Raw genomic sequence first — 14,123 nt, 5'->3', positions numbered from 1 at the left:
TATCCCTATTTGCCAAGTCCTCAAGGTATTTTCCTATGATTACTCCGTATATCAGGATCCTGCACTCAACGCAATTCTCATCCATTCCAGTCATTTCATAGCTGACTTGGAGAGGAGTAAAGGAAAAGGAAGTTGCCATACTATTGTGTGATTTAACTCAATAATGACAGTTTAGAAAACGTGTCTTCATATTTATGAAAGGAAGATTTAACATGCAAAATATATTCTGATTTAAAGTTGAGGTAGAGGAAGACAAAACAAATTTCCCTCAATCTCACCTTTGCCACCACCATCATTCCACCAAGGGGAGGCCTTAGAGCAGCCCTCTGAAGTTTTTACATTTAAGTTGCTTAGGAAAAGGCAGTGTTCCATGTGTCCCAACCCATGTTACAGCCCCAGCTCTGGGTTGAGGGGTACTTTGCTTTCCTTGCCAGCTGCCCTTAAGCTCATTCATTTTAAGGACCTCGTGGGAGGGATGACTGTAATCTGAGGTGGGATTTACATTTTCTTGAGAACTTTGAACTTAATATCATTATACAGCACCCCAATATCCTTCCCAAGCCCAATTTTCAAAGCTGCCATAGTTTCACTATGGGTGTTAGTAGATTCATTTACCAAATTAGCCAAGCCATTACTGGACAGAAGTCAAGGACCGGAGGATGGTGGGCTACAAGGGAGGGACCCAGGGAAATTCTGCCAAATCCTGATATAAAGTACCAAGGGCTGGGGATGGTTGGACAGCCTGGGAAACCTTGATGTTGAGAACATTTTTCAAAGGAATGTAAAAGGGAATAAATGGGAAGGGCTTGAAACAAATCTGCTTTGCACTTATGTCTACAGAGCAGTGTTTCTCAGACTACCTGTGGGAGAGACCAGCATGTTTGGAGTTTTAGTTTGTTAATTTGTTTGTTTTCAGTTTCAGCCCATTGTGAACTGATACGTTTATACAATACAAATAAATAGGAAAAAAGTAATTAAATAAAAAACAAAGGCATACAAAATACACACCCAATTTTTATTATATTGGAAAAACTATATTTCATTAATAAAATAAATTAATACAGTTACATGTTAAGTAGCTGTTACAGTTTCTAAACTCTGGCTCTCAATTTCTGTCCCCATCTTGCTCCAAATCAGTAAGAAACAGGTTCGGAGACTGGCACAGGTCTGCAGGTCATGCTTTGATTGACATGGCTCTAGGGGGTGTGGCTTATAAATCTGACGGAGCAGGTGTCTGGGCTGTTGAAGAAAGGCAGTCCAAGGGGTAGAACCACACAAGGCCTTTGGAGCAGCGGAACAGCTGTTCTCTAAGGGTATCCTGAAACACAGGAGAGGCAGAAACAGCATCTCTAACAGCAGCAAGAAAGACAGCTAAACACAGCAAAGGAGAACCACAAGGCCACGACGTGTGAAGGCCAGCCCTGCTCTGAGCACGGCCTTGCACTTGCTCGGTCCGGTACAGCTGCTGTAAAGCCATCCAAAGCAAACACGGCCCTCCCTGCAGCAGACTCAACAGAACGAAAACCAACACCCAGAAATAAATTAGATCACCGAGCTCATCAAGTTACACAGCCCACTGTTCTCAAATCCAGGATCTTGAATATAATAACAAATGATACTATTAACTGGCTAATTGGTCTGAAGCCAAAACCAAATAACTCATTGCTATTAACCAACATGATTCTCAGAATTTTCCAAGTCAGCTACAAGAAAGAGTTATGAGACCCTTCCCAACTGAACTAAATCTCACCCATGTCTAATTGCACGCAGTGCATATGGCTAAACCCTTTTTCTCTTCTGCACAGCCAGCTTGTCTCTCAGAGCATCTAAGCCCCCAGGGACTTCTCAAAAGAGGCAGGCATGTAGTCAGGTTGAAAGGAACATGGAGCTGGGAGCCAGCACATAGGCGCTTAAGGGCCACCTACTAACTCGGTAATCTCAAGCAAGTCCCTGCATTTCCGTTTCTTTATCCATAAAACAAGACTAAGGACAACCACTTTCCTGGAAATACAGCTAAAAACGTTCAGTAATTTGTACAATGCTATGTGGACTTTAGTCCTTACTCCTCAGAAATAAGCAGCTGAGAGATGTTTGTAACCATTCCCATTTCCCCCACCATACACACACACACACACACACACACACACACACACACACACGAAGCTTTGTCCTTTACAATTTATTTCTTCCTTAGAGTTCAGATGACTTCTACCTGTCACACACCATCTTCCTTATGATCCCAGCATCACTGGGGTGTAGCAGGGAACAGACGCCATCCTGTCTGCCTTCCAATGTGGAACAATGGCACACAGTAAAGCCATCCAAGGCACATCAACAGTGACAAAGATGACTTGAAAATTCACAGGGACATTTGAGTGGGAGTAATAAGTTTGGTTTATTAAGCTTGTGGCTTTTCTTAACCTGGCTCCTCCTTATCTCACCTTCTGCTCTCTCTGGCAGGAAGTCACTGCTCTGCATTGGTTTTGTTCATTCCGTTTAATATGTAGAAGGCTTTACTGTTGCCACATCGCTGTACAAGGGAAGCAGGCTTTTTATAAAATTCTGTGTTCTGGCAGGGTACTCATTCACATGCAAGTTAACATACAGGGAGGTCAGGCAGGTGATTTGGTCTAGGTCATAAGCTGTGTTGCCTTGGGCAAATTACTTAGCCTCTTGGAACTTATTTCTTCCATTGTAACGTAAATATAATAGTTGTCCTGCTTTCCTCAAAGACATAGAAATGAAACCATAAATGATCACATAAAAAGAATTTTGGAAATAACTTAAGGCATTTTACTTATATATTATTAAGTTATAATGTATAATATATAATTATAATATTAATTATTATTATTCCTACTTTCTGTGCTAGAAAACAATGTGATAGGAATCTCTTGCAATCTGCTGAGCATAAAAGTTCTGGATTTTAATTCCCTTTTCTAAAATGAATGGAAGACAGAATGCATACATCTTAAAAGAAAGATCTGTTGATGTAATGCAAATTTTGATCAGTATTTCTAGGAAGTGGTTGGCATTCTGGTGCGTGATCTATTTGTATTCATTTTATATTTGCACTGCTCATCAGTGTCTCGTACCAACAGAATCTTGTAGAATCTTGAGTCTAATACCTTTTGTATTGAAGGCCTGGCAATGCATTGTCATCTGCTCTGGGGAGAAGTACAAAATGCAGTCCTTTATTTTTAAAAGACATTATTATTAAGTCCCTGGAAAAGCATACAGCCATTTTCAGTTAAAAGTGAGTAAAAGAGAGACTCTGAATCAAAAATAGTTGCCAATGCTCACCTTTAATAACATTATGAAATCTCACAAAAATGTAACTAAAATTTAACCAAATTTGGGCAAACTTAGAAAAACGACATGAGTAGGGATGTTTGCTGCAAAACATTTGGCTTTCTTTGGATGATGCTCAGGCTTTAGCTAAGCCACATTGTGAGGTAACCATATCTATGTTCAAATGAAAAAGAGAGAAGAATGAAATACGATAGGCACCATTTTGTGCCAGGAAAAATAGTAAGTATTGCTTGAGAGCAATGGACATCTTTGAACTCTGTCTGAAACTTCATTACATTCTTACTGCATGGATATTTTTCGTTTATAAATATTATATACATATATAGTATAAATTTTATTTATAACATAAGTACTCTGATACAGATATTACAGATGGTATCCCCAGATAGGAGTTCTTTATGGCCCACATACCTCTCCCAAAAAAGTGCTAAAAGCAATTAGCTGGGCGTGATGGTGGGCACAGGTAGTCAGTCCCATCTACTCAGGAGGCTGAGGCAGGAGAATAGCGTGAACCCGGGAGGCAGAGCCTGCAGTGAGCTGAGATCGCGCCACTGCACTCCAGCCTGGGTGACAGAAGGAGACTGCATCTCAAAACAATACAAAACAAAAAAGTGCTAAAAGCACAGACCTGAAAGTCCCCAAACTGATACATAACGTTTACACCTAGGTGTGAAAACAATCTTACCCCTAGAGCACTTGTGGTGAGAAAGTCAAAACTTGCAAGAACCAAACGCAGTCTTCAGAATCTTCTTCCTTCATCACACAATCAAAGCATTTCATCTGGGCTTCTTAAATCTAAGTCTTTAAAATGACTAAGTTTTCTTCCTTTTCTCTGTTTTTCCTAATAGCTGGGGCTTGTATGACTCCTGTGTGTAAGTATCTCCTATATCTACATGTAAACTTTAAATGAATTTCTACTGACCATATTGTTATATTATAGATGAAAATTATTTTCACAATCATTCCTATCTTTCTGAACTGTAATGTATTATACAAATTTTTCATCAGTAAAATTATTGTAGCTTTTAGGTAGGGTTATTGTTGTTCTTTAAGCTTTGAAAATAATATAGTGCCTGTCATTGGAAGAATTACATGAAACAGTCTGTTTAGATCTTTTGTGTGAAATCTTTTGGTCTACTTTTGTAGGTTTCAATATGGAAATTATTGGAGGGAAAGAAGTGTCACCTCACTCCAGGCCATTTATGGCCTCCATCCAGTATGGCGGACATCACGTTTGTGGAGGTGTTCTGATTGATCCACAGTGGGTGCTGACAGCGGCCCACTGCCAATATCCGTAAGTCCACCACAGTTTTCCAGGCATGTGTTTTTTCTGCAACTTATTATAGCTGTAAGAGAAGCTTACCTCTACTGAGTGAGAATTTGACCTACAGTTAGTTTCTGTGGTCACTGACCAACTGGTGGCGTTTACTTACCTTCTTCCACATCCATGCTTTCTGGCCTGGGTTCTCCTTATCAGAGAGAACTGAGCTGCTTTTCCCAGGCAAGATGTTAGACAAATTCAAGTCCTCTGTATAATGCAGGGAACACAGTAACAGTAATATTTGAAGCAACAGTATTCTTGACCTTGTTAGATCCACTGCTCAAGAGGAAATCAGACAACCAGAGCTTGCTCTGTGCTCTGAGCTTCCCCATTTTACAAAGGGGTAATAATAACATCATACCTGCTTTGTGGGGTTTGAGAATAGTATCTGTTTCTGTTAAGTATTTTAGCATGCTTGGCACATTTAGTAAGCACAAAAAAATTGCAGCTATTATCATTAGTATTATACGCATGAGAAGCCTACTTTGCCACTCCTAACAGTAGCTACTCACCACTTACAACTTTCCTAGGTGGAAAAAAAAAAACAAGTTATTGATTACTTCTAAAAAGAGAAAGATAATGAGAAATTTATTTTCTCGGATACTTAGAATGAAAGCTTTTCTGAAGACAGAGTAAAACCTCCCAAAGTCCATTTTGGCGTAGGATTCTCTTACTTCAGCTAATAAAGCACAAAACCCCTCTTGGGATGCTGCAACCATCACAAAAGGAAATGTCAGTAGAAAACTAATTTGGTGTTTGTTGTTTTGTTTGTTTGCTTGGGGTTTTTGGTTTTGTTTTTTGTTTGTGTGTATGTTTCCTTATGTTTCTTGCCTAATAAGCTGAAATGGAGCCTTCTCCTTTTCTTTCACTTAAAGATCTCTCTTAGCTGTCATGGTTTGCTCTCCAGGCATTGTCTATATCTAAACAGAACAACTCAATTGATTTGCTTTTCCATGCTTTGGGGGTTTTGTCTGATTGCCCCATTTAAATGGAACTGTTTGATCACAAATTGAAGTTTTGAAGCCTGCAGACAGGGAGATCTTCTGCTATCTCTAAATAGCAACCCACTGATTTCCAATTTAATATGGTTACTTCATTTACATGGGGTTCTTGCCCTCATAGAAGTCACACTCTCATCCCCATCACTTCTCTCTTCTCCAGGGCACTTGCCCCCGCGAGATGAGAGAGACAGAGTGGGGAACTGTCAGTAAATGTTCACTTAATGCTAAATATGCACATCTTCAAATATGCTCATGATACACATTCAAATGGTCTATAACCTCCCCAGACAGAGAGTTTGACTTTTAAATGTTCAACAAACATTGGATGGAAAGAAAGAAATACGTTTAAAGATCTTTCTTTCTTTCTTTCTTTGACTAGGCCTGAAACATGGTGTATGAAAAAGTGTTTCACTAGCCATAAAGTGTTATAGGAAGTTAAATAATAGTACTAAGTTGAATTTTAAATTTTGTCAAGTGGATTTAAGTCATGAGAAGTGGATTCCCAAACTGGGGAAAGAGATTATTAAAAAAAACACTGGAGAGAGGTCTTAGAGGTTTTTTTTTTTTTTTTTTTTTTTTTTTTTTTTTTTTTTTTCTTAAAACAAACTATTGCTAAATATCATTTTAAATGGCTGGGGTATAAAGAACTCCAAAATATGTAGAACGCATTTCCTCTACAGGACACTTGGGTGTAAAAAGTAGGCAGATCGGTGGTTGGAAAAATATTAAGCTTTATGAAATTCAAAATATTTACGAAATAGCTCAATGGTGGCTTCCCACAAATGTACTCCCCAGTATCCTGTGGGAATAGTTTGCCCCAAGCCTCTCTCTCAGCAAAATTGTGAAGAAGGTCAAACCTGGGAGTGATCCCTTCTCACCAGCCATCCACACAGCTCCTCCCTCAGTATCCTGGCCCCTTTATTAGTTACCATGTCAAATATAAAAGGAAATTGATTAAAATGTCCTGTACAAACTTATTTTCAGCATTTTAACTTACCAGAAGCAAAACTCTCACCAGCTGTTATACCCTGTTCTCCTGATTCTCTCCCAGACCCCCTCACAGAGCACTTCCCCCTGCCCCAACCTGCCTAGCAAGGTGTTAGATGGAACCTTCCACAGCCCCTTCCACAGGGTCTCACTCCATCTCAAATGCTCAAGGCTCCTGGAACAAAATGGTTCAATGTTCAGGCTCTAGATTCAAGCCAAATGAGCTTTAATCCTGCCTGGATTTGCCTCCTGGAGGCAAAGGTCCTCAAGTTTATTCGCTTACCTGAACCTCAATTTCTTCATCTCTAAAATGGAGATTATCATAATACCTATCTCACCACACTGTTGTTAGGTTTAAATGAGGGAAGCTTTGTAAAATGCTTAACACAGAACACAAAGAACTTAATAGATGTTATCGAGTACTGTTATACAATTATCTCTGCCTTCCACGGTAATAACCAAGGAACTAATCTGATGTTGACGAGATAAGACTGAGAAGACCTCCCTATCTGACAGCCAAGTTCTTCTCCCTCTCTCTTAGGCAAGAGAAATCTCCAAGACATAGGGACCCTGCCTTTGCTGCCAGACCTCAAGGGGTGGGTCCAAACAGAAACACTGCTAAGCGTCCAGGCAGGCTGGCAGAGAAAAGAAGAGGCTTCAAGGGAGTTGGCACGGGGTTCAAAGAGGGATTGAGGAAAGAGCACTGGACTGGGAGTCACCAAAAGCCAAATTTGGATCCTGATTCCCCTATTTGTGAGGTGTGTCACCTTGGACCAGTCAGAGAACAATATTTTACTGGTAATGAATACACAGCCCATCAGCTTTACCAGCCCTGAGAAAGGTTGTTGTTAGGCTCAGTTGAGACAATGTTTACAGATATCTTCAGCAGACCTACTATAAGCCCCACTGTAGTTCTGCTCCGTATATGATTCTCTTCCAGGAAAGTTCAGGGTGGGACACAGGAAACCACATTTTAAGCCAATACCTCCAGGTGATTCTGAAGCAAGTCTGAAGACTGCACTTGGGGAAACACTGTGTTGTGCAACTCAAAAACACTGGTATTATCACTTCTCCTTTGTGTGAATTCAGACTTCAGTTTAGCTAAGGAGGTGGGATCCTAGAACTCAAGTAATTCCAGGTATCCCGTGGGCAGAAAACTTGACCTCAGTAGCACAGATTACAGTTGAAGGATATCTAGAAATTGAAAGTTCAGAAGGAATAATGGTCTGCTTGGGTTGTTTTTGGTCTTAACACATCCCAGTGGAGACAAAAATAACCAAAACATTTCAAAGGCAATAACTCGCCGAGGAAATTAGTAAAAGATGAAAAAAAACCAGACATTTTTTCAGCACCCCTCCCTTAGTGAAAATCCACCTTCCATACCTCTCATTTGTACTTCACAGCCTTCTTTGTGTAAGTCATTTAGGCACGTGCCCACCTTTCTGTTAGAGCATTCATCCTGAAGATTTTTGTCACCCTTCTCCTACAAAGTTTTGGGTTTAGTGGGTATGTTGAATTTGAATTCAAATTCAAATCAATCCTAGGAAATCCAGTCCACATCCTATGAGAAATTTCCACCCCATCCTGATTTTGCAATAGGCAAACTTTTCAACAAATGGAGCTGGAATTCCCAAAATAAATAAAAATAACCTCTTTTGGTACAAACCAAAAAGTGGTCATTCTCAGGCGGTCACAGCTCTGCCATAAGCAAACCCACTCCACCACAGGCATTTGCTCATTTTCCAAATCTGAAACAATCATGTCTTCCTTTTTCTGTATGTTTCTGTGCTCTTTGTAACTTTTATTAATCTTTATTAACCTGTATGCATGAGTATGTGTGTTTTTACTGCAATCTACTTTGGTAGCTTTTTCAAGTACAAAAGAAATAGTTACACATAAACAAATACAATTAAAAGATCTGAGGTGGGCTTCATAAAGACAGACACTGTAATGGAATATATCTGTAGTATACAAATGGCTCTACGGTACTGCCAAAATCTCTAAAAATTATTTCTACTTTATCACTGCTGTAAATGTAATTTTATCCAACAAAGAGTAAATTTGATCAATTGTGGCACTGTTGTAACACTGGTACTAGAACTGTGTATGACCAGAGATTTAAAAAACAAACCTGCCGAGCACAGAGACCCACACTTGTAATCCCAGCACTTTGGGAGGCTAAGGCCAGTAGATCACCTGAGGTCAGGAGATCGAGACCATCCTGGCCAACATGGCGAAACCCTGTCTTTACTAAAACTACAAAAATTAGCCAGGCGTGGTGGCACACACCTGTAGTCCCAGCCTCTTGAGAGGCTGAGGCAGGAGAATCGCTTGATCTGGGAGGCAGAGATTGCTGTGAGCCGAGATCATGCCACTGAACTCCAGCCTGGGTAACAGAACAAGACTCTGTCTCAAAAAAAAAAGGTTAAAAAAAAGCCAAAAAACAAATCTATTTCTTCACCTGACTCACCAGTTCGTACCCTATAAATCTCCCTGATGGAATGACTACTAACTTTAAAGTATCTTCATTTCAAATTAGCACTATTTTCTTCCCTTGAGGAAAGTTTTCCTTTCTTGTCCAAATCTTTGTTCTAATTGAGGGGACAGGACAAATTGACATATCTGACTGCCATGTAATGGGCCTTACTTCCCCACATTGACCTGAGATGAGGTCTAGGCATGTGGGTGAGCAAGTGTAGGGTGGGGGTCTTCGTGGTGTTTGCTTGTTTGTTTGTTTGTTTGTTTTTAAGAGATGGGGCCTTGTTCTGTCATTTAGGCTGTGACACTTCAGCCTCCAGCTCCTGGGCTCAGGCAATCCCTCCTGCTTCAGCGTCTCAAACAGCTGGGACTATAGGCATGCACCACCGTGCCCAGTATGCACCACTGTGCCCCTTAATATTTTTTTAGAGATTGGGGGTCTCACTATGTTGCCCAGGCTGCTCTCAAACTTCTGGCCTCAAATGATCCTCCCACCTCAGTCTCCCCAGTGGCTGGGATTACAGGCGTGAGCCACTGCACCTGGCTACCTTAATTATTAAAACACCTAACGTTGGGAAGATAAAAACGTTCTGGGGTTCTGGAGATGATAGTGGTGGATGAATAACAATATACATGTCCTTCATACCACCAAACTGTACATTTAAGAATGGTTAAAAAGGTAAATTTTGTTATGTATATTTTACCACAATAAAAAAATTTTAATGGTAGTTGGTGTAAATCTCAAACTACAAACTCATGAAATATAATTTCCTTTATTTTTACATAAATGAACACAATTTTGTTTTAAACTTGATCTAAGTCAATTAGGATTTCACTCCTTTTCCTTCCCCAGTTGGATACAAGTTCTGATATTCTTTTGCAATTCCAGGGAATTGGTTTGGGATGGGATTAAGGGCAAGTCATTTGGCCCTTAATATCAATTCATGCTGGGGTCCTCTAAGACCTTTGTCACTCCACCTAATCTTAAGCAGTTTACCTTGGAGATAGCCCTTGTTTCTCTATGTATATAACCCTCTCCACCATCACTACTCCCCACTGGGGGATTTGGGAATCATTCTGCTGCTTTCATTCTCTTTGCTTTTTTTAGGTTTACCAAAGGCCAGTCTCCCACTGTGGTTTTAGGAGCACACTCTCTCTCAAAGAATGAGGCCTCCAAACAAACATTGGAGATTAAAAAATTTATACCATTCCCAAGATTTACATCAAATCCTCAATCAAATGATATTATGCTGGTTAAGGTAGGTAGCAGCATTGCCTTCCTTCTATTTTGTCAACATTTTTATACAGGATGGCTCAATTAGTTAATCATCTGCACAAAAGCATTTTGTTAGCACCCTCCCCATGTTTGAGGTGATTATGATATATTTTATAAGGGCCCATGTTATTCCATATACTGCCTTGAAAGAAACAAGAATTTATCACAAATGTATCAGGGCTGCGTTTATACAAGGAAAAGCAACTCTGATACTCACATATGTAGAAGGGGAACATCTTACAAAGCCCAAGGATCCACACTGAAAGCTTTTCTCCCAAATGCTTTTCTCATTAGCAAGTAAAAAATACAACAGTTGTTTATACAACAGAGCCAACCAAGTGACCTCAGGGGCTCAGCAGCGAGTTACAACTTAGTCTAGACCACACTTAGTCTAGTCCAAACTTGGTCTAGACCATACTCAAGGGTCCTATCCAGCAGGAAGCAGCCCAGCCCTCAAAGTCATGACCTGTGGATGTTACTCCACACAAAACCATCCAATGCAGGGCAAAGGCCAGTTTGCTCGAGACTGGACAAAATTCCTGCTGTCTATAAGCTCCCTCCCCAAGCCTCAGTGAGCTCCTCGGGGAGTAGAGAGCATGGTCAGAAAAGCAACAACCACAAATGCAGCTGCAGGCCACCACCAAAGTAGATTCCAGAACAGGGACGCCTGCCTAAGACGGAGACCACACATACAACGCACAGGCTAGCATCAGAATACTACTGGGAAAGAAATAATTCAATCTTTTATCAATCTGTCAGCTTCAAACAGCCGCAAAACTCAATAAACATGTCAAGCTGCTCCACGTAAGATCCAAAACCTATCTTAGATCTGGAACCAAATGCGAGGTTACTGGCTGGGGAGCCACCGACCCAGATTTCTTAAGACCTTCTGATACCCTGCGAGAAGTCACTGTTACTGTCCTAAGTCGAAAACTTTGCAACAGCCAAAGTTACTACAATCGCGACCCTTTTATCACCACAGACATGGTCTGTGCAGGAGATGCCAAAGGCCAGAAGGATTCCTGTAAGGTAAGAATCTCTCTTTTAAACAGGCATCTCGGAGCACTGTACAGTAGCCAAGCTTCCATTGCTCACTGACACTGAGGAGGAGGGTGGGGCATAGAGAATACAAAACCACAATTCTAAACACTTTCTCTCCATTCCTGCACAGCATTCTCTATTCTTTTTCATCTACCAATGTGAATGGATTGTAAAAACTTCCCCAATGCTTCATAAGCACCCACTAAATGTTTGTTAATCAGGATAATAGACTATATCTGACAACTTTTACAGGCTTCCTATGAGAGGTGTTATCCTCCTTAGAAAGTCTACCAACCCTGAAGTCACTAGTGGTGATTAGAAGATAACTTATTTAAAGAACCACCTTGTGGATTAATCAATAAGGAGGTCTTATAAGACTCAAATGCAAAAAGCTCAAATATACAGTATGTGTGTCATAAGTAATGCTGACTGACTGTCTTCGTCTGTTTGGGCTGCCACCACAAAATACCATAAACTCAGTGGCTTATAAATAACAGAACTTTATTCTGTTCAAGATCAAGATCAAGGCACTAGCACATTTGGTGTCTGGGGAGGGCCTACTTTCTGGTTCATAAACGGCTTCTTTTCACTCTAATCTCACATGGTAGATGGGGTGAGGGGTCTCTCTTAGGCCTCTTTAATAAGGGAACTAATCTCATTTATGAAGCCTTCACCTCCATGACCTAATCACCTCCCAAAGGCCCCACCTCCTAATACCCTCACCTTGGGAGTGAGGATTGCAACATATGAATTCGGAAGAATCAAACATTCAGACCATACTGCTGACTAACAAAAAGAAACAAAAGGCCTGGCACAGTGGCTCACACCTGTAATCCCAGCACTTTGGGAGGCCAAGGTGGGTGGATCTCTTGAACTCAGGAGTTTGAGACCAGCCTGGGCAACATGGTGAAAACCTGTCTCTACAAAAAATACAAAAATTAGCCGGGCATGGTGGCATACGCCTGTAGTCCCACCTACTCAGGAGGCTGAGGTGGGAGGATCACCTGAGCCCAGGAGATTGAGGCTGAAGTGAGCTGAGATCTTGCCACTGCATTCCAGCCTGTGTCACAAAATGAGATCCTGTCTTAAAAGAAAAAAAGGAACAAGAGTCATTATATTTTTCAAAATCTTTTGTTTATTGAGATGGCAAAGAAAAAAAATAGGTGTTCATGTTTATATGAACTATACTAATATATAGTACAAATGAATTACTAATTTTTTAAAAAATTAGAATACAGTATTCATTTCATACTATATTAAGTATTATTGGGGAAGAGGATATGATGACTTCAAATGTCTTTTGCATCTGCAGTACCCAAGACCATCACCCTCCTAAACATCTGTTATCATGGTTGACCAAAGTACAAGGCACTGCAGTTTGCAATGTGAACATTAGCAAAGAGAAAGGCTGGTCTTCAAAGAAGCCAGCTCTTCATTAAAAGACCATGCCATCCCCTCTATAGCTCTTTCCCTTCACTTGATAGAATTTAGTTACATGTTTTGCTGTTAGAGTGAGTCTTCAAAAATCATTTCATTCACTAAGTATTTACTAAGTGTGGTACATATACATAGCACTATGTCCAACCATGTGAGGATGCAAAAAAATAAATAAGTAACAGAGAACATATAATTCCTGCCATCAAGACATTTACTACAATACATTGCTCTTTTCTGCTACTCTCAATAGCAATTTGATTTTAGGTCTATGAGCATCAAAATGAAATATACAACTTTAAAAGATTATTTTATTTCAGTGGATTATTTAAAACCTTATCCATTCTTTAATAAATAGTCAATAGTCATTGATTCCCAGAGGAAAGTAGACATAGATAGGGACAAAACAGAGACAAGGACATGGACACCGAGACAGAGGCAGAGGCATAGTCATAGTCATAGTTAGAGACATAAACAGAGAAGCAAGTAGGCAGAAACATAGTCCTAGTCAGAGACAGGCATATAGAGAACCTATAACGAGTAAAAGGCAGTGTCAGACACTCTCCAGGACATAAAGAAAGCAACGACCCAGATAATACTCCTTTGAACAATCAACAGTTGGTGCTTAAAAAAAAAATGCCAATAGCTTCTCACCACATATTTTCCTTTTCTCTTCTTTCCAGGGTGATTCAGGGGGCCCCTTGATCTGTAAAGGTGTCTTCCATGCCATAGTCTCTGGAGGTGATGAATGTGGTGTTGCCAAAAAGCCTGGAATCTACACCCTGCTAACCAAGAAATACCAGACTTGGATCAAAAGCAACCTTGCCCCACCTCATACAAATTAAGTTACAAATGATTTTCTTGGATGCACTTGCTTCTTTCTTCCTAATATGCTCACAGGTTAGAGTTGGATGTAAGTAAAGCAGAACACAAGATGGGGTCCATTTTTGTACTTGTAAGTCATTTTATTAAGGAATCAAGTTCTTTTTCTCTTGTATCACTGATGTATTTCTACCATGCTGGTTTTATTCTAAATAAAATTTAGAAGACTCTCTATTTGTCTTTTATCACATGAAGTAATATCTACCCCCATTCCACCCACACTCCCAAAGGGCAATAAGATCACTGAACAAAACAGTAATGGTACCACCTTCAACCAGGTGTGACTTCTGCTGGATCATCCTAAGTTGTTGGGTTGTTTTCATTGTTGTGATAACATTAAACATGAGATAGGCCCTTTCAACAAATGTTTAAGGGTGCGATACATTATTGT

At 40.2% G+C, this 14,123-nt stretch overlaps 1 protein-coding gene across 1 annotated transcript; it reads left to right on the top strand.

The window, feature by feature from the left end:
* The first annotated feature begins 4,029 nt into the window (after window positions 1-4,029).
* GZMK (granzyme K) lies at window positions 4,030-13,902 on the top strand. The gene is made up of 5 exons (XM_007972457.3): window positions 4,030-4,184; window positions 4,459-4,606; window positions 10,208-10,358; window positions 11,135-11,404; window positions 13,534-13,902. The coding sequence occupies exons 1-5, from the start codon at window positions 4,121-4,123 to the stop codon at window positions 13,693-13,695; spliced, it is 795 nt and encodes a 264-aa protein (XP_007970648.1). The 5' UTR covers window positions 4,030-4,120; the 3' UTR covers window positions 13,696-13,902.
* The last annotated feature ends 221 nt before the right edge of the window (window positions 13,903-14,123 follow it).

This window comes from Chlorocebus sabaeus, chromosome 4, assembly GCF_047675955.1.
Source record: "Chlorocebus sabaeus isolate Y175 chromosome 4, mChlSab1.0.hap1, whole genome shotgun sequence".
NCBI classification, from domain to species: Eukaryota; Metazoa; Chordata; class Mammalia; order Primates; family Cercopithecidae; genus Chlorocebus; species Chlorocebus sabaeus.
This window is presented reverse-complemented; position numbering and strand designations above follow the sequence as displayed.

What these genes read in the sequence shown, in the direction of transcription:
- GZMK (XM_007972457.3), top strand. Translation starts at nt 4,121, where the DNA reads ATGACTAAGTTTTCTTCCTTTTCTCTGTTTTTCCTAATAGCTGGGGCT. An exon ending in GGCTTGTATGACTCCTGTGT is followed by an intron (nt 4,185 to 4,458) that starts GTAAGTATCTCC and finishes CTACTTTTGTAG; the next exon opens with GTTTCAATATGGAAATTATT. An exon ending in GCGGCCCACTGCCAATATCC is followed by an intron (nt 4,607 to 10,207) that starts GTAAGTCCACCA and finishes TGCTTTTTTTAG; the next exon opens with GTTTACCAAAGGCCAGTCTC.